This window comes from Tauraco erythrolophus, chromosome 5 (assembly GCF_009769465.1).
Source record: "Tauraco erythrolophus isolate bTauEry1 chromosome 5, bTauEry1.pri, whole genome shotgun sequence".
NCBI classification, from domain to species: Eukaryota; Metazoa; Chordata; class Aves; order Musophagiformes; family Musophagidae; genus Tauraco; species Tauraco erythrolophus.
The window spans coordinates 29882550-29903324 of NC_141469.1; the positions used below are offsets into that span (position 1 = coordinate 29882550).

The 20775-nt window shown below is 46.5% G+C and overlaps 1 protein-coding gene across 1 annotated transcript; it reads right to left on the reverse strand.

Moving 5' to 3' along the window:
- Positions 1-4031: 4031 nt before the first annotated feature.
- Positions 4032-19687, reverse strand: LOC147528705 (uncharacterized). Its single transcript, XM_086612098.1, has 9 exons — positions 19513-19687; positions 15326-15808; positions 14019-14154; positions 10874-10962; positions 9051-9114; positions 7976-8064; positions 7039-7151; positions 6412-6568; positions 4032-4280 (listed from the first exon to the last, which is right to left on the reverse strand). The coding sequence occupies exons 1-9, from the start codon at positions 19565-19567 to the stop codon at positions 4129-4131; spliced, it is 1338 nt and encodes a 445-aa protein (XP_086468224.1). The 5' UTR covers positions 19568-19687; the 3' UTR covers positions 4032-4128.
- Between the last annotated feature and the right edge of the window lie 1088 nt (positions 19688-20775).

A 20775-nucleotide genomic window follows, 5' to 3' on the forward strand; every position in this document is an offset into this window, starting at 1 on the left:
TTAACTGACTTTGAGGAAAACTTTCCCTCTGCTATAGATAGTTGTTATACCAGGACCGAAGCATAGGCCTGTGCCTAAAATCAGAACCAAAAAATAGTATTATGTATGTTTCTCTAATATTGTTTTTTGAGGGGAGGAAAGTGAAATCAGGTGGTAATGCAGAAAGATTTTCCTCATCGCTTTTAAACAAAATGAAGGAATTTGATGTCATTGGGACCACTCTTTGAATACTATACCATGTAAGGAAGGCTTTATAAGAATACCTTAAATAAGTTATTATAAAATCTTACCTTTACATTCCATTGCTTTTATAATTTGTTAATTTTTTTTAGTTGTTTTGTTGCTTTTTCCTCTTCATATATAGGTGTAACAGCTCTGGCACCCTGGAGCAGTTATGCCCCAGGTCCTAAGAGGCAGATACCCACTTCCAGAAGCCAGCATCTCAAATAGCTACTGATTGGCACTGCAGCAGTAACAGCACCCATTCTAAGATCGGTCGTGGAGCCTCCCAGTCCCTGCCTGCCTCGCGGGTGGGCTCACAAGCACATTTAGTACGGCAGGATGCAGGACAGCCACCCGTTTTGTATCTGTCTGTGGGTAAATAAAGACTTCGGCGTTCAAAGCACTCCCTCTCGGCGTTCTTTTCATCATGTTGAATTGACACAAACAGGTCTTAGCAAGTGGCTGTTGGACTTTCTGCTTCCTTCTACCTCTTCTCTGCTCTTTACTACTCAGCTCTTTGGGCTGATGAAGGCTTGCGTCACTGAGACTGCAAACTAGGAGTTTGCTTCTGAGGTGCTAGGGATTCATTCCTTCTGCTGATCACATACTTTGGAGATGGATCTCTGAAACGTGGATCATGTTCTCCCTTAATATGTACTGACCATGTAGCCCCATGAGCTCAGCAGTGTCACTCAGGTGGTGATCTGGTAGAATTTTAGTTTCTGAATCAGGAAAGGTCGTGTTTAGGTGTCTTTAATGAAGGTTTCTGTACCTTGCTCTGTGGCACTGGGAAAATAGGCTGAAGTTTTGTTAAAAAAAGAAGACAAAAGAGAAGTTGTTTCACTGTTTTCCTTCTCCCACTGTTCAAACATAAGGGAAAACAGTCTTGAAAAATTAAGCTTTTGTGTGATGCAACTCAATACTTTTTAACATTCAGCAACTTGGAAGATTTTCTGATATAAATTCATCTGAATGAGTATGGCATATTATGTGGCATTAAATTATGTACTTAGTGTCTTGCCCATCAAAGTAGAAAGATGTCTTTACTTTTCCAGCAAACTCTTAAAAGCCGGTACCTGGTAGCCAAACTCAGAATTTGTTGTTCTTTTATCACACAAGCAAGCATGGAAACAATTTTCCGTTGAATATGTTAAATGTATTTTCATACAGTCTAGGAAGAATAATCAGATTAAATGTCTGTTTTGTTCAATAGCTTTGTGTTCATGGTCAGTTTTTAGGTGTTTGGGTTTTTTTAATTTTAATTACTTGGAAAAGCGAAATATCTTGAAAGAGGTATTAATGGGATTTTTCCACATTGTTGAGTCACATTATTCCATGTCTGACTGCTTGAGAAACTTCAGTGTCTTATTAAATATTAAAATTTATTCCTAGTTATTTAAGAAGTTGGTAATTCTTTTTTTGTACAACAGCTTTATATAGTTATTTTTGCACCAATTTTTTTTTTCTTTGAAAAAAAAAGTGAAATGATACGTACCAAGCAAGCATGGTTTGGCAGTGAGGGAACTGGATGTTGCCCTTTCATAGTACACTCCAACACTTCCTAAGAGACTCTGTGGAAATAATGTTTTAAGCTTATATGGAGATGATAACGATTGTGCTTTGGCTTGTTTTCACAGTGTTGCTTATCACAGAATTTTTTTTTTTTTTTCAGCACTGTTTTTCCTGTTACAGTGCTGTTTTCTCTTGCTTGGAATTTTACAGCCTTTAACAACTTTGAGCTGGAGACATCCAGTCCTACCACTTCTGTTCCCTTGGGTTCGTTTAGCTGTCACTGGTGCTGTTCCTCTTGGGTCAGGTCTGAGTTCAACTGCATTTTGCTTTTTCAGTTGTTTTTTTCTTTAGGTCTGGTTTGACTTCATGGGTGGAATCCCCCATGTCTGACAGCGGCTGCATTGGTTTTTTTAAAGCGTTTCAGAAAATTGCTCTGATGCTAATGGATTACTGTTCTGCTGCGATCCTCTGGCACTGTGCATCAGGATTCTGTCCTTTTGCTGCACCTGTGAAAAGCCACAATTTTTTGCCAGTTGAAAAACTTAATGCTTGTCTACTAAATCGGCAGTGTGAGGAAGACTACGGGGGAGGACGTGGGGTGCTCTGCCCGTGCTGTGCCTTGGAGTTTGGGGTGTGCTTAGCGTTACTATCCATGTTGCTGCTGATCCAGATTAGAAGCACAGAGTGGTTTGGGTTGGAAGGGACCTTAAAGATCATCCAGTTCCAAGCCAGCTGCCATGGGCAGGGACACCTTCTGCTAGATCAGGATGCTCAAAGCCTCATCCAACCTGGCCTTGAACACTGCCAGGGATGAGGAAGCCACAACTTCTCTGGTCAACTCATCTGACCACAAAGGACAACATGCCTCTCTTCCCATCCATTTCTTCATCTGACATAGTCGAGAGAGATCAGATATTTTTTTTTAAACAAACACTAACACCTCCCCTGGGGATAAGACAATGAGCAGCTGAGGGCAGTAACCACTTAACCTCCCAGCAGCTGGGTCACTTCAGCTGACTCTGCCTCCGCACTAGCCCACTGATGAGACAAACCTGAGATGTAACACCTGCTTCCTCCTCTGTGCACATTCATTTGAAAGCATAGATCTTTAAAGAGTAGGTATTATTTTTACTAGTGCTTGTAGAGCCAGTGAAGCGCAGTGGTGTGACAAAGGGTCACAGCTGGATGGTCTGTCTGGGGTTACACTGCACACCTGCTATGTGTACAAATTTTGCTGTAGGAGACAGGAGGCAACAAGGTGGGAAGGTTAAGAGACCTCAGGTACTGATCACATGGAGCAGTTGAAGCTGGCTCTGTTACAGTCGATGGGTATTTCCAAGTGCCTGGTATACTGGCAAGACCTCAAAAGGCCATGAGGACCAGGTACAGAAAGCAAAACACTGTGAGAAAGAACATGATAGGAAAAAATACAGCAAACAATGGTTTGGTTAAACTAGGCCAGCTGCACAGGAGACAGCTTGGAGTACCACAGCTCCGTGCAGGGAGAAGGGGTACAGATTGCACATGCTGCTCTCATGGGTGGGGAATGAATCAGGTGTCACAGATCAAGGCAAGAACTTTGCACAGGCATTTAAGCAACAAGTCTAGTACATCTCCCAGGTGTGCAAAAACATGCAAGGCATCTTCCATGGCTGCAGCATGCTGCTCCGTTTAGCTCCAAAGGATTGCCACAGTTTCATGTCTTACTGGTGTGGCACGAAGGAGAAACAATTCCTGAGAGGTTTGCTGGGAAGTTTGGAAGTTGCTTGTGTGGCTCTAGTATGAAGCACTATCTCACAGCAGGAAACAAAAGGGACATATTGGTCCAGGAGTCAACCATTATTTAATTGCACGTATTTTCCCACAGCTGAAAGGAAGAGGAAACCCTTGGGATCCCTTTCTTTGACTTACTCTTGCTTAAAGTAATGGTAAAGTTTTGAGAATAGCAAGAAAAAAAAAATAATTGCAGATTCTCAAAAGGAAGCACATTCATGTTAGTTCCTGCTCAGGTGTAAGCGATTGTTGTATCACAGGAACCCCAATAGCTGGAGCAGTCAATCCTCACTCAGTTTGTTGAGCTGACTGCTGAAATGGAGAGAGACACATAACTGTTTGCTGGAGTGTTATCCTGAGGAAAGGAGAAAAATATTTACTTGTGAACGAAGCCAGGAATTGAAAGGGGAAGACTTTTTCCATCAGTCCATTTTAGTAGAGCAGGCAGCTGAGTGAGTTAGCACAAGTAGCCACAACTCAAAAATTGAGTTTTATTTCACAGCACTTATATTAGCTGTACAGAAAGAGGTTGCTCACAATTAAACAATTTTCCCCGTACACACACAGCTGTATTGCCCCATGGCAAAACGCAGCAGGTGGTTGCTGAGAGCATGTCCTGTGCTACCAGCCAGCATAGACTGGTTCTGTGTGCTCAGTCCCCCCGTAAGTGGTGTGTCGTCCTGAGCCTCTGGGTAGCAACAGAGACTTTAATGGTTTCTTGCTGTATTCGTGCCTTCTTCTCAGAATTATTAGAAAGATGGCAAGAATCCCACCTGGAAGGTAAGGAAGGGCAGTTATTTTCAGATGGGAAGGTAAAGCATTAGGTGATGTTTTACTCTCAAATAATCTCTTCTGGTAAAACAAGGGTTTTTTCTCCTACATACTCCGCACACACACACACAAAAAAAAGAAATGTTTGGCTAGCTGTAATAATAAATATTCAACTTCAGCATTTCAGTTTTACTCTGGAAGCTGCAGGGAATAACAACAGGTTTTACTGAATTATTTCACTAATTTGCTTTCCTACTCCCCTTTACTCTGTGCAGCTGTTATTTTCCACTTGGCATCTTGTCCATTGCAGATCCCACTGAAGGATCTCGTTGAGAAATGAGTTTGCTCTGTGCAGTGCCTACATTGAACGCAAGTAGTGACTGACCTGGATTAACTTTGAGTCTAGACTGACATCAGGACTGTCAGGAAAAATTACTTTTAGGTTGAGCATAGACATGGAAATAATTGGCAAATATCAAGTACTGTGACATTCTGTTTGTTTGTTTCTGGCAGAAGCATAATCAATCAGGGAAAATGGATCTTAACAGAAGAGCACAAATCTGTCGCTGTGATGCAATATGGCCAGACAAATACGTCCAAATGTAGGTTGTGTGAGCAGACAGTCTCCTGGTAAACAACTGATCCGTTAGACCAGCCGAGAAACACTCGCAGTTTCCTGTGTGGGCTGGTTCTTTTATCCCTCTTCTGAGCAAGCTCTTTGACAGGCAGGACTTCACTAAGGAATGTTGTTCCGTGACCCTCAGAGTTGTTTATCAGAAATGCTGGTTAATGGGCCATTGTCGTGATGTGGACGGGCTTTTTATATGCTTCATTTTAATCTGCTTTTTCTAATTAATACTCACTTCAGATGGCATCTGCTTTGGCAGGTTTTTGGACTACAGCCTGGCACAAGGGGATATGGGCCAGCGGAGGAGCTTTCAGGCAGTTCCAAGCCACAGCTTGTGAGAACAACCCTCATCCGCTCCCACCAGGACATTTCAGCCCTCTGGAGAAGAGCAGTCTACCAGTGCTGCTACTGCTACAGCCCCTCCAGCCCTTTCCTCCTCCTATGTATCCATGGGGTCCTCTCCTCAGATGCCAGGAGAGGAGTTTGATGAGAACAACCAGCCCTGCTTTGTTGTCGGAGAAGCAGCTTCGCACTCTCTTGTTCATTGCAGGGAGTAACACATCTATTTTGCCTCCCCAGTGTCTTTTAATAGCAGTGAGCTGGACTGGAGAACGAGTCTTCAGGAGGCACGTAAGTGTTGAGCTTAAAACAGAGAAACCCATGGATATGAGGCTCTAATTCCTTATCCTCTTGTGACTTAGTCATCTCTATGACTTAAAATCTTGTGTCAAGAGAGCTGGTTGCATAAGCAGCACTTGCACTGGGGTTTCTGTTCACCTGCCTGCACACAGGAGACAAGTCCCTCTTCCCCGCTTGCTGTTCCGCCCTTTCTGCAATCCATAGCAGTAAGAGTTGCTTGTTTGCATCATAACTGTTACGTCTGATTGAACCTCCCCTAAATTTTGATTAAACTCTTATTTTTTTTCCTTTGCTATGACTACAAATGCATATTCAGTGTTTTGGAACAAGTATTCCTGGTGTAGCTCCAGGTGGAAAAGCTCATCCCCCACCATTGTTTTTTTGCCCTAATGAACTAGTTACAGCAGGTGGCATCTAGGATGAGGGATGCTCCACGTATTCAGTAGGTTCTGGTTGTCTTCTGTTGGTTACAAGGTACACTACAGCATTGATCCTGCTGGATGCTGAGGCTGGAGTTACAGTGGGGAATGCTTTTAGGAAACAAAGTCTCATACCAAAAAGAAATTGTCTTTTCCTACTTTTGGGGCATCCAAGAAATTCCTGTTTTGGGAATTTTCTCACCTGCTTGCCAAGGACAAACAACATTCAGTGTTCTGCTAACCTTCCTTCAGAGCAAATACAGCAACATCCCTCCTTCGAAGTGGGGAAAGGATTATCATTGGCATTGAAACCAACCTTTGTTAGAAATCCAGGTTTCCAGAAACATAAAATACGCCACCCAGAGAACACTGCTGGCATAACACGAAGGCACGCATCTCCAGAGGGGTGTCTAGTTTTACCAGGGGACAGAGAAGACCGACACTTACCTGCTGAGAAGGCAGCCAGGAGAACGACCATCAGGGGAGTAAGCTGGCAGGAGTCCCCTGCCTTGTAAAGAAAGATCTCCATGCAGTACACTGGCTCAGTGCTGCCCGCGGGGCAGAAGGCATCAGGAGGGCACTTGACCGGGTTCACATCTGGACTCTGCCCAAAAGAAGAAGTTGCTCAGCACCAGCAAACAGGGAAGACTGCAGAAAGCAGCTAGTGCGAAGGGAGGTGACACTTCAGCATTGAAAAAAAACAGAAGAAAAATAACCAAGAAATTAACATGCGGTCATTAAATTCAGCTCGTCTGCCCCGTAGTGTTACTCAGAGTAGGGTGAAGTGCAGGTGTCATGATACAGCACATCCATGCATCAAACCCCCTCATTAACGGATACACTATCCTCTGCCTTCCCCCGATGGCCCAGTGAGACCGGGCAGCTCCAGGGGTGGCACAAAGCCGCACTCCCGGTGTCACAACTTTAACCATCTCCCCCTATCAGGGCTCTGTCTCTGTTTAAGGAAAGGAAAGATGCTCAGATAAAAATGCCGTTAATTGAAGTGTGTTTAGCTTGCCCCAGGACAGCTATATCTGTTAATCCAGGCTGACAAACCAGCTGATGGAGACTCACAGGGCAGTAGTGATTTTCTGGGCACAGGTCACAGCTCTCCTTGCCCTGCTGTAACTGGTATTCTCCCGTCCTGCAGAGCTTGCATTTGTTGTCACTGGGACCTTTGAACATACCTAAAATAGCAAATAAGCACAAAATTAAGGTCTGGGACTAGACACCTGAGCCTTCATAATTGCATATGGATGATTCAACTTTAAAGCCACGAGGAGAAAGACCATTAAATACTTCATGTGCATAGCAAAAGCTGAGCCTGGACTTTGGTCTTTTCTCGGTGGCAAAGGGGCAGGACAGAACAAACAAGGACAGAGGGACCAGAGGATATCTGGGGTTAGATCTTGGCAAATAGAGTAATTGTAAGTAGGAGTATGGTGGGAGACGGGTTTATAGTAGTGACCTCTGGTTCTGAAGCAGAGCGAAGGTTGGAGCTGGAGGTCAGCAGTGTTCCATCCTCTCTAATTCTGGATTCAAACACCTTTTCCAGCTGTTTGAAACTTGCTGAGCAAAGTTTAAAGCACGACTCAGTTTCCCAAGCTTTGTGGGAACCATGGGTCACAGAAGTCCCAGGTCTCAAAGCAGTAAATGCTTTTCTGCGTGTTTAAAACGCAACTCGACTACAAGAAATCACTGGTGCTCTCCCTGCAGAGGAGGTTCTCCATCAGTGGTTGTGGGAATGTGGGGAGCTCTGCTCTCACCCTGACTCACCCACTGTGGTTTGGTGTTATTTAAGACAGCAACACAAGGAGCAGAGTCATTTCCTCAGTTCCCCTCATTGACTGTGCCCTTTGCCACTGTGGCTTCCCAGCCTCAGGCCACCTCGTGTTCCCAGGGTCCACTGGGGCAAGGGAGACGAGTCTCAGGAAGAAATCTTTCCTGCTGAAGCCGTATGTTCCCAGCTGGGCTATCACAGCCCCCCCCCACCCTCCACTGCAGAAGTTACCTGGCAGACAAGGCTCGCACCCCTCTGATGCCTCCCGAAGAGCCTCATGCCCACCGGGGCAAGGCAGACACTCCGTGCAGCTGTTGGTGCTGGGGAGGGGAGAGGAGACAGACCATGCTGCAGGACAAGCACCTCCAAGACCAGCCAAGCCCACCAAAGCCAGCTCTGTTACATCTGAAATCTCCAGCGTGTACCAAGAACAAAGCTTTTGCGCCATTTTGTGGCCATTCACAGTGTCTCTCTGCAGTGTGGTTTCTCCCATGTCTAATTAGAGCTGGGTACATAATGGCATTTCTGTCCTCTTACTTGCATGAAACTTAAAGGAACTTGCTACCCCAGAAGTCACTATTCCTTAGCAAACTTGGCTGGAACAGGTCAAAGGGTAATGAAAGGAGTTGGGGAGAGAGACTAGAGATACAGCCTGGTAAAGCCCTGGATTTGGTCTTTTGGCAATTTAATCAAATTTCAGCAGAGATCTGCTGCATAACATGGATGAGCGAGGTCAGAAGGAAGGTAAGTATTCACATGCCAATTCACCTGATTTGGATATAGACTCTGCAACCTCCGTGCAGGCATCCCTACACAGCAGGGTGTGGAGCCCATCACAAGGTACCCCCATCATCACCTCTCCCACCACCCTGAAGGTGACAGCACAGCAGGGGTAGTTTAGCTACTGCCCTGCCTTCTGCACATCTCGACTCAGGACAGACAAACCATCAGCTTAAACCTACAAAACCCAGAGTGACACTCAGCTCAACCCATGCACCAGCATCTGTTTTTCTGTCAGTGGTGTGTAATGCCCATGCAACGCAGCGACGTCAGCTGGGGGGATGGCAGAGGTGGGCTGCAAGCTGATGCTCTACCACCTCATCCCAAGGTACCTCCACATCCAGCCAGGATCCTCCCCTCCATCACACCATCCCTCTCTCACCGGGGCTCAGCACCAACGTCCCGCCAGCTGAAGAGGCAGGTGACCTGTCTTCAGCCACTATGTTGGGTCTTCTAGCTCAGTGGCTAAAAGAAAACCACCCCTCTGTGTCCACCTGATAGCCAGCACCACAAGTAGACTTCTTACTTGCAAAATGATCCAGGCAGGCAAGGCAGACAAAAAACTGCATTTTGCTTGGAGCTGAAGTAGCCTGAAAAAGAGAAGAGTAAGGCTTCAGGGTCTTCCCTCCACCGTCACTGCCCCACATCGTTGTATATTTGCTCAACTCCATTTTACAAGCAACCAAATCAACTCTGCACAACACGCTTCAGGTGGCATTTCATGGGCTAATTCAGGACATTTGGTTTTCTATTTGTCAAAAGCCCTGAAAGAACATTACAAAATTTCCTAATGACCTCTGCTGCAGCTGAGGGAAGCATGGGGGGCTCAGGCAGGTTTCCCTGGTATCACTCACATCCGAACCCTGCCAGGGAGACAGAGAGACCTGATACAACCTTCCCAGCATGACAGGCTGAACAGGAATGAAGCTGAAATAGGTGATCCCAGTGTCAGCTCCTGGGTTATTCAGCTGGAGCAGGTCTCTGGTCAGGGGAAACCCCTCCAGTCACCCCCACCCCTTCAGGGGTTCCCCCACCTCAGGAAGTCTGGGGTGCATCTCCTGCCCCCCCAACAGGAAGGACACAAGACCCACCAACCAGGCTGGCTCTGCTCAGCACAGCAATCCACCTTTTACTCTCTCCCTGCACCACCGGGACCACAAAGGGCACATACAGACCCTTCCCCAAAGCACAACAAGGAATGAAATGTCCTGAAATACCCATGGCCTGGCCAGGGGGGGCAGGCAGGACCTGACTTGCGAGTCCCTGCCACACCAACAGGAACCTCTAAAGGCAGGAGAACATCGCCTGGGAGCTGAGGCAGGTTTGGGAACGTGCCTGATGACACCCAACACTGTTCACTGCCAGGGGTCCACATGGGACAGAACTAAGATGCCTTCATTCAGAGAGGAGCTGAAGTGGTGTGGGGAAGATCTGCCTCATGCCCTTCAAACCAGCCCAGATCTGCAACAAGCGGCAGAGGCTGTGGCAGAGCAGGATGAAAACAAACCAACCTCCCTCTCCCTGAAAGGAAAAAGGAACTTTTAGAATTTATAACTGCATGATTTCGGGGCCACCCCCACAGACTCCTCTGTGGTCTAACACAGCGTTCAAATTTGCTGAGTAAAGGGAGTGACATATCGCAGTGCTGTCACCAGTTAAGGACTTTTTTCCTCCCAAACTTAGCAAGAGATAGCCAAGAACCAGCCAAACAGTTTGGTGGGCAGATTTGGAAGCACTTCATCTGTGTACAGAATAGCTGCTGCAGTGCCTGTGCTAATGAAGTTTTTTGAATAAGTAAATGCTAGTCTGTTTTGAACACGTTGTCACACTGCCTGCGAACGCATCGTACCAGGCTCATATTGCATTAGCCAGGTGCAATGTAGCTCGCTGAAAATCCAGTTTTTAATGTCTGGGGAAAAAGGAGAGTATTACACTTAGCATTCAGACTGCGGAAGGTTGCCTAACTGAAAACAAAGATGGTTTAGACTCATTTGCACCATTAAAAATAGGGAAATACTTTATTCTCCTGACACCCTCCTTCCCCTCATTCTGTAACTGAATTTCATAAACCTTCTTTCCTGACTTTCTGGAAAAGGCTTTCATTGCTGTGTTAGTATTAGCTTGTTGCAAACAGAAGCATGACTCTGAGATCTGTTCTTTTCATTTTAATAAAAACATCAATAACAGAACAGGAACAGATCTGCTGTTCTATTTTCAGCCTGAACAAAATCAACTGTTTACTCTTCGGTGCTTTTAAGTTACCTGGTAATTGCATCTGGCCATGGGGGAAAAAAACCATCACGTAGCCTGATAAAAACGCGTTTGGGTTGAGCACAAATCAAAGCCTACCTTTCTCGCACGCTCTGCAGGCTGCAGCCCCAGACTCATCAGCATAATGGCCAGGCAGGCAGGGAAGGCATGTGGTGCTCCTTGTGAAGCTGGGAGGGAAGGGAGCAGAGGAGAGTGCTGGTTTCGGTCACCCGAGCCTCTACCCACTCGAAGACGAGAGGGCAGAGCACAACTCTTTGTTCCACTAACAAGTCCAGAAATAGGGTAATTCTAATGAAGGAGTTGAGGCAGGAAAACAACTTGAACTCGCCTGAGTGTTAAAGGTCCAGTGAAAGAAATAAGTGTTCTGCCTTACTACAGAATTTCTGCCTCATTACAGAAGTCTGGTCGACTTGACAGTGTTACATTTACAGTTGAACTCACTCTTAAAGATCTTTTCCAACCTAAATGATTTTATGATTCTGTGATTAACACTAAAGACATCCTGTGCCTGTGGGCTATACGGAAAGGAACGGGTTTCCGAGTCTGAAATCTGGGTCTTGAAAAATGTGTTGTAACCAGGCTTTAAGTCCTTGGTTTAGAGTCAGGCTTTTAAATCCACACTTGGAAATTGAATTGAATTGGAAAGGTGCTTGATGTTCAGCAGCCATCAGCAATTTTAAAAGGAGCTGCTCCATTGTTAAGAGTCAGGCCACTCAGGAGCTAAAAAAGGAGCTAAACCACAGGCAGTGATGTGTGAGAGTCCTGACCTCAAGTAACAGGGACTGTGGGAAAGGGGATGTAATATGTCAGACCTCCGGGAGGAGGGGGAGGAAGAGGGGGAAAAGCAGAGAAAGAGGAAAGGTATTGCATTCAGCACTAACAGGGTCAAATCCCCAACCACGAGGATGCGAGTATAAGAATTTGTTAACATATTCAGGGATGATTTGGAGGAAAACAAGGACACACTCTTTAATTCCTTCAGAAACCCCAGAGCTGAGCAAGATTTGCAGAAAAACATACAAATCAATTGGAAATGTAGCAAATGCTTTGCTTAAAATGAACCAAAACAGGGCCTGCGCCAGTCAGAGCAACTCAAAGCTCAGGAGAGCCAGGATTCTCCAAATACCACAAAAATGTTAAACGATCCCATCGGAGCCCTGAGGCCCGGGCAGCTGCCATGGAGATGGCCGTGCACACGCTGCGCCCGCCGAACCCCCTCTCCTCTGCTCTGCATCCCCCCTTCTCCTGGTGTGTCCCTCCCACCCTGGCACATGCAAACAGGAGACAGGACATCCCAACAGGAGCCTTTGTGCAGTGCCCTGGGGACTGATCCTGATTGGGTTTTTTTAAAGCGTTTTTTGGGGAAATAAGGTAAGGCAGGTCCTCACAACACAAACAGCAAGGGAGGGGCATGGAAGAGGGAGCTGGGGGCTTCAAACTGGGGGGCGCTGCAGATGAACTGTACGGTCAGGTCGCCCTTCGCCACGGCCGGGTTTTGTTCCCCCTCCCTAGGCTGACTCAAACGGAGCCACTGTGCAGGGAATATGGTCCCGGGAAGCTCTCGCCACCCCTCCTGTCCTTGCAGCTGCCGGAGGGCAAAACCTACTGGTTGCTTGCAGAAGACATCGGATACTCCGAGGGAAAACACAATGGGAATTGGTGAGAGCAGCACGTGCACGCGCCCCCGCAGCCAGAGGACACTTGCACAGTGTCCCCAGGACAAGGGAAAAATCGCACAGCTGGGCTGTGTGTCTTGTTGGCTTTTCCACATTGTATCAGCTGAGGATGTTGCTTTAGTTGCCAGAAACTTAGATGTAGTAAGATCCCTTGGAGACGACAAAAATAGCAAAGTAACTGGGCAAAAATATAGAAAGTAACTGGGCAAAGCTCAGAATGAAGCCAGTTGGCCAGAGATATCTCAGAGAAAAGCTGAGGAGGTGAACCCCACACCTCACTCCCAAGTGTCCCTACATCAAAAAAAACCCTCCCGTATTCCTTTCTAATATATACAAAAGACCATGGTAAAAAAAAGGCAGCCCACAGAGAACTAGAGGTGCCATGGAGAAGCCCACAGTACAAGCACCCCAACGCCAGGGTTTCCTGGTGAGAAGAATTTAGCAGTGCTGGAGAGGCACACACCTACACACCTCTACCTGCCCCACGGGCAGCTCTTCTAAAGCACAGTTGAGGGGCAGCCTGGGACTTTCTCCAGGGTCTGGACTCCTTGTAGGTTATTTTAACAGGCACGTAGCTGTTTTGGCTTTGCAGTGAACAAAGTCCCTGATCCAGTTCGCCACAGAGCCCTGCAAGAAGCTGGGGAGCACGTGGCCTCTTGCTGCCACCACTCAATGTTTGCACCATGAGTGAGTGCTGGGACACTGAGTCCAGGGCTCCTTTTCCTCTTGGGGATGCAAAACCCTGCACTTCCAATTGAGAAGCCACCCTGGCAGCTATCCTGGTTTCAGCTGGGATAGAGTTAGTTGTTCTTTTTAGCAGCTAGAAGAGCTCTGTGTTTTGGTTTTACTCTGAGACTTGTTCTGAGAAGAACATTGATAGTGCACTGATGTTCGTAGTTGGTACTGGGACCTCAAGGACTTTTCAGCTTCCCGTGTTCTTGCCAGTGTGCTGGAGCACAACAGGCTGGGGGGGAGCATGGCTGGGACAGAGGGTCCACAACTCCCCTTAGGATTTGAACTGAGACTTAGGATTGAGAGCTAAATTGGGCAATGGAGTATTCCATATCATGCAGCGTCATGCCCAGTATAAAAATAAGAGTTGACCAGAAAGGAGGGTTTTTGCTCAGACTTGGACTGCTCTCTCTGTTTTTGGGCCTCTCGCTCATCCAGGATTGCAGTGTTGGGACTTACCTGTTTCAGGATCACTAGTCTGGGCCAGGCCTTGGTCACCAGGTGGTGAGCAATTACACTGTGCATCACTTGTTCGTGTATATTATTATCATTATACATATATATACACACATATATTATTATTACTAGTCTTAAATTTTTCTTAACCCACAGGTCTTTTTCCCTTTTCCCCTTTCATTCTCTTCCCCATTCCCTGGGGGTGGGGGAGTGAGCAGCTGTATGGAGTTTAGTTGCCAGCTGGGTTAAACCACGACAACAGCACTTTTCCCTTAGCCCAAAGGAGGAGACTTTTCTGGCTGGGAAGTGTTTTGAGGGAGAGCATCCACCACCCCATGCCCAGGGGCTCAGTCACTTACTTGGCATAGCTCCCCTGTGGACAAGGTAGGCACAACAGTTGCCCACTTTCGGGCTGGTAGTGGCCCAGTGGGCAGGAGGTGCAGGCACTGGGGTCCGTGCATGAGCCCTCAGCACAGCACGAGCAGCTTGAGGTGCCTAAATCAGAACAAAAAGGTCAGAATCAGGACTGAGACTTAAAGTCCACTGCTTGTCAGGGACAGGTCACTGCCATGAATGCAGAAGTGGGATACAATCCCTCCAGAAAGACAGTCTTAGAGGGTTGAAACTGTAATATTAATGCTAATGATGCTGCTGTGCATCGTTAGGAAGCTGAAGAACAGCCATAAGATCATCTAAGGTCTCAAATCTATCAATATGGTAATTAAGACAACTGCTTTTTCCTCTTTTAATTGGAGGGGCCAGGAGGGTTTTCCTTGTTTTCCCTCCAACACACAAACAAAAAAGAAAAAACCCAACATACTCCTTTGGATTGCTGATAATTTAGGCTTGTAGGAAACAGAACTGAAGAGTAAAACCCTTAAGCAGTAACAGCTTTTCTTTGAGCACAGGCACCATGGCATTCTCACCAGACACAAACTCACCCTCTCTGTTCCACAAAATAAATCCGAGCTACACAGAGCAATGGGGTGGGATTTGCAGTAGCTGCACACACCAGACCTGCCGTCCCACCAACTTGCAGCAACCAAGCACGTGCTAGAGAAGACTCTGGAGGAATATCTTGCACACAAGGGAGGTGGGAATTACCTCCCATCCTCTGCGGATTTACCCTAAAGCAGCAGAGCTGCTTCCTCTTTTTAAAAGTGCCCTGCAGCAAGGCAAGTAAGCGAGAAGTACATGGCTTGTATTTTATGGATTTTTTTTTTTTATTTGAGTTTTTTGGGTTTGGAGTGGTGGTGTTTAAAAAAAACCAAACCAACCACATTACAACACATAAATAACTTCTGGAAGAGGTAATATTTTGTGCTCCTGACCACACCAGAGGTTGATTCAAGCCCAAGTGAAAAGGCTGTTTCTATAGCAGAGATTCTCTTTCAAACATTTAAGACAGAGAGTTGGAAGCTGCCCTTATATTTGGCACCACCTCTCAAAACAACATCCTCCTGCCAATAAATCAGGTTGCACTTGTGTTACTCTTTGCAGCCACAACCTTACTGCTTCTTCATCCTCCTTGGGAAGCTGCAAGAATTAACTCCCATTCCTGCTGTCTGTCCAAGCCTCCAATAAGAGAATATGTGCTGGTTTCACCTCCCTTGAAAAGTCACTTTTACCACCTAACATGAAAGCCAGAATGGGCAAGGACTCTTACCTTCACTGGGAAACGTCCCTGGGGAGCAGCGGGCACAGGCTGTCATGTTCACTCTGCTGCAGTTCGAGGGCTTGGTGGTGGTGAGGAATGGAGCTGCTGATGGAACCCCAGGAGACATAGTCACACCTGGAGAGGATGCTGGGGTGCTGGTGGACAGGGCTGGTCCTGTAGGTGCCTGAGAGGTGGCTGTGCTGCCAGAGATGAGGACGGTCACATCTGTGGTGGCAGGCACAGTCTGAGCAGGATTTTCTGTGCTTGGATCAGCAGACGATGCTGCCGTGGACATGACAAGGTTTGCAGTGGTTGATACCACTCCAGCCAAGAGTGTTGCAGAGGCAGTTGAGGGAGCAGAGGCTGCAGCAGTGGTTGCACTGGGAGGCACTGAGGTAGATACAATACGGACCTGGGTGGTGGTTGCACTGGGAGGCACTGGGGTTGATGTAATAGGGATCGGGGTGTTGGTTGTCTGGCCTAAAGCAATACCTAAGAGAAAAAAAACCAAAAACAAAACCAAAAACAGCATTAGAGGTTAAATTACTGTTCTCTCTTTAACAGAGGCTTCCCATTAGGTCTTCACCAACTGCGTAACCTCTGTTGCTCAATGTCCAGAAACTTCTTTCTGCTATGTCCTGCTTCAGAGCAATACAGAAACAAGGAAGCACACAGCATTGGCAGCTTCTGAGCATCCCTGGCACATGAGAAACTTATCAAGGAAATAAATTAGAAGGTCCTCAAGGCCACAACTGGGTAGATACCCATGTCCAGGAGGTCTGACTCCAAGATAAAAGGGTGTGAGAATTGCCTGAAACAATTTTGTTAGTGGCAGCTCCTTGAGACAGTTTACCCCGAGATTCCACGACAATCTGATTTAAGATGCTTGTCAAGTAGCTGGCTGGTTTATCCCATCTCCATTAAAAGGATCAGCAAAGAAAAGTCATAGATTTAGGAGATCATTTTTTTTTAAGCTATTCTGGAGATACATCCAGTAACCAGAGGAGAACCTGCAGGCCAAGACTTGCTTTGATTCTGAAATTCCCTCGTCAGAGCAGGGACAGCTGTAATCTTCAGAGAAAAGGGATATTACTGCAGTTCAAGTTGTTTTGCTGTGATAGCATTTCAGTCCACTACGTATCTGCTGGTGAAAGCCATCTCTCAGCACACAACCATGCAAATGTCTTCCAGTCTCCGAAAGGAGGAGAGACCCATAAAACTAAACATGAGAATTCACAAATTGGTTTTAATTTAGCAGTGTGGTACTAAGTCAACTAAGGAAAAACAAAATAGCCAGCTCCTGCCACAGCAAACGTCACATCAGCTTGGGCGGGAAACTCAGGGCAGGGATTTGCAGCTTCTGAGCACATCCGACTTCAAACAGCATCAGTACACGACTGTGGTCAATCATGTGATGTTTATGCACTCACAACCAGCACACACCTGCTAAGCCACCACAGCAAGTGGGCCTGCTGAAATCAGGTGGCTGTTGTCAGGGAAAATAAAAGGAATGTTCTAAGAAATTGCTTTACAGGTTTTGAGGAGCCCAAAGAGCACAGCTGACACCCAACAGCAAGACGTGGACAAGGAAGGACATGAGCAGGATGAGAAGCTGGAGACTCAGAGGGGGCACAGCACAAGTACAAAGTGGCTGCAGACCTCCAGGTTCCTGCAGGCTTTTTCCCAAGCCTGCTTCTCCCCCAGCCTTTGATTTCTCTCTCAATTTGGGCTATACCACACGAGGCTGGGCACCATGGGTACCAGCATTTAGCACTGCCATGGTGTGAACACCACCACACAGGCCAAGTTGATTAATAGCTCTAGTTAAATTTCTACAGCAAAATCAGGACACTGAATAAAAGAGTCCTTGCAAAGTTGCAATCACACGAGGAGAGAGAGTGCTCCTTCCTGTTGCATACTGCCTGCTTTGTACTCTGCAGAGGGCAAAAAGCCCCTTCTTTCCGTAACTATTGAGTAAAGCAGATGAGCACCCAGCTGTCTGGGCCACTGCCCATATTTTCTTGCTATAGACCCCAAAACAGCCACTGAATTTAACAGTGGTCCTTTTGTGGCATATTTGTTTGCCCCAAGTCCAAATCCAAGTGACCTGGAGATGCCAACGTTGGTCCTAGGCAAGGAGAGCAGCTCTGCAGCATCCACAGAGGACACTGCTAGCTTGGCCATGCCTCCACCCAGGACCGAGATGCACAATTTCCCCTGTCTGACTCACTTGCCTTAAGGGCTGATGTCAGTCTGGTTTTCTTTCCTCGCATCTGGCGAGGAGCCCAGTCAGTCCTGGGTTTTATTAAACTAATCTCAAAGGAAACACCAGCAGTAAGTCAAGGGCACCATGAGGTTCCCCTGGGAAAAGCTCTCAGAAGGACCACTGGGATCAAAGTCTGGTCTCCCAGAGCAGCCTGTCCCCAGCGTTTGCTCAGCTCTGCCAGCCAGAGACACCATAGTGCATTTAAATACCTTGGAACGCACACAACTGGCTGAATTTTGTTGTTTATTTGTTTGGGTTTTTAAAAAATGGTTTTTTTTAAGTTGAATATTGCCTCTTCATCAGCTTTCCTTGGTTGGTTCTGGTGTTAAACAGTGGTACTGTTAAGATGGAATTTTTTTTTCAAAAAAATTGAAAATACCTTTTCATAACATGTCACTAAAATAGCCATTAAATTGCTGCTTGCAAAACTTCAGTAGCCAGTACTTTATAAATTAATTTAAACAACTTCTGGAGAAGAAAAAAAAAAGTAGTGAAGCTGGAAAAAATCATTCTGAGCAAGTAATAAAAACAGGTGATGTTTTGTTTTACCATTTATAGTATCATAGGTGTGAAAAAACAATACTCAGCCTTAGCTGCATCAGACCATTTTCTCTCCTGCATTTGCACTGCCTATGCCAGGGAGCGGGGATTTCACTTTCTGGAGACTTTTTTTTTTAGGGGCACTGTGAATCAACAAGAATATCTCCAGGGACATTTCAAGGATGGGTTTCTCTGTGATGCCTACATGATATTTCACTCCAAAAGCCTTGAAGATGTCAGGGATGTTACTGAACTCTTAACTACGGAACTAATCCTCCCTGGTTTATCAGGCAGACAGCCCTGTGACCTGTGAGGCACACGGACGCTGGCCAGGAACTCACAAGATGCAGAAATAGAATGGACAGTCCCTTATTTCTTCTTCTCTCTGTCTTGCACAACTGCACAGCGTGCCATTCCGAAAAACTAATCCTTTAAGCCAAACAAAACACAACCAAGTCAGCAGTTACAGATCTAGGTAAAGATAACCACCATCTTTGGTGAATTCAACAGGTGAATAATTAGCTCCTGAAATGGAGAGTTTCTGCAAATTGTTTGATTTCATGAGTGCCAGACTATGGCTCGTGCCTTGTTACGTGCTCAGGCTGCCCTGGATGCACAGAGCTAAATGAGGCTGGGCAGGTAATTGCTCTAAGCAGTTTTGCCCCTTGCCATGGAACTCTGTAAAATACGAATTGTTCTAGCAGGGCTGACGGGTTCATACTCCAACAAGGGAGATGGCTGCAGGCCCCTTGGCAGCATTCAAACCCCAAATGTAGGTGGACTGCAGTGAGAAGGGAGCAGAGCAGCATCTCACCCCAAGGAGCTTCCAGTAGCGCATGGCCAGACTTGTCCTGGAAGGTACATGATCTGAAGTGCAACAAGTTTTGCATATAGCAAAATATAAACTATAGCAATAGTTTACATAGCAAAAAACTAACTATAAGAATGCAGATTATTTTTTTCTTGGATAGGTAAGCATAAAAAAGGATGAGAAGAACAAGGAGAAGAGCAGATAGAGACATGATTATATATGCTCTCTCTTTTATGAAGAGCCAGTTACCAAAACACCCCAAGAAAGTGAACCTACTGGGGCATCCCGTTCCTTGGGGTTTAGGATAAAGCCATGAAGGGGCCACTACAAATCCTCAATATGCAGATTAATAGAACTCTATTTTTCTTCCTTCCCCCCAGCCTTGTAAAAGCAAGTTTTTATTTTTACCATGTTCTTCCAACACCACCTATCTTTCAACACTTATTTCCCTTCCTGCCTTCCACCCCGCTTCTGCAGCACCCTGAGCCGGTGAAGCCCATCGCTTTCACAAGCCCATTATGGCTTTACCCACCTTTGTGCTCTGCCAGCGAAGAGAAACGCTGCTTCAGGAGGACTTACCTGTTAAACACGCTGTGGTGAAGCTCCAAAGCAGAGGAGAGGGCCAGGCACTCATTTTCTCCTGAGGAGTAACACAGCTTGTCAAAAGGCAAGATCACCAGCTAATCTCCTACATCCAGCTGTTCATTCTCCTCCGGTTTTGTGCCCAGTATTGTCACCTGACTGATCATGCGGCTCAGTCAAGTCAACCTCCCGCCAACAAAGGGGGGTTTTATGTTCGGAGACTACAGCAGGTCTTAAGACATTACTGGCCTTCTCAGAATGTAGGGCAAACTAAACACTGAGCAGAAGAGCTGATCTAAGGCTCTTCTCACAGTGTGCAGAAACACAAGCAGGAGAAGTGCCCCGGAGGGAGTGATGGGCTCGTAGAGAAGAACAGGCAGAGCCGTATACAAGCCCTGTGCCTGGCTGCTGGCCAGCCCCCCGTGACTTCGTCAAGTGAAAGGATTTCATTTTTTTTTAAACACCCAGGATTTCCTGCAAGAAGAAAAATAACCGCAGAAGAGTCCACAGTTGATAGCAGCTCCCATTTTAATCGAGACCAACCATGTTATAACCAAAATTCACCCTCTGGTGAGTGTAGATCTTTCCCAATCAGTGTTTAACTCCCTCCTTGTTGCCCCCAAGGTGTTAAACTTGATGCTTTGAGTTGTTGCAATCAGGATCAAACTCAACAATCCTGATGATGATGATTTTGAGGTGAGGGCATTAAGTTTAGGAAGGCTCCATCCCATTTTCCACATTATGTGGTGGCTATCCTGCTTGCTGTTCATGCCTGGAGGCCAGGTCCTCCTGTCTGTTTGAATGCTGCCGAAGGACACGGGTGTCCCCATGGTTTCCTCATCTTGCAGCTGCGTCGAGAGATCCTCTCTCATTTCCCTCTGCTCCCATTGGTTGAGTAATCAGCATTGCTGAGCCTCCACTGTGATAGAGTATTTCCTTTTGCACACAGATGAATCCCACATCTCATGCACATTCCATCTTCTCCCAAATTCAGGGAACAGCTGGCTACTCATGCAGGATTGTGGATGCTCTGCATGCAGAGCCCCCCAGCCACATGTGCAGCAAGCAGACCAGGCACTGTCACATGCTGCTCATGTCTTTTGTGCTCCAAGATCCTCCATAGGGCTTGACATGGTGAGCCAACAGCTAGTGTGCACTAACCCAAACCCTCAAACTTTCCTCACCGAGGCTCAGGTAGGGTCACTTTGGCATCACACATAGTGCCCTGACAGCACTGTGCTGCATGTGTGGTTTCTCCCA

Excerpts from the sequence above, each read along its gene's own strand:
- LOC147528705 (XM_086612098.1), bottom strand. The coding sequence starts at position 19,567 with ATGAGTGCCTGGCCCTCTCCTCTGCTTTGGAGCTTCACCACAGCGTGT. Across the intron at positions 7,152-7,975 it reads GTGCGAGCCTTGTCTGCCAG|GTATGTTCAAAGGTCCCAGT; the intron begins GTAACTTCTGCA and ends TTGCTATTTTAG. Across the intron at positions 6,569-7,038 it reads CAGAAAATCACTACTGCCCT|AGTCCAGATGTGAACCCGGT; the intron begins GTGAGTCTCCAT and ends TCTTTTGGGCAG.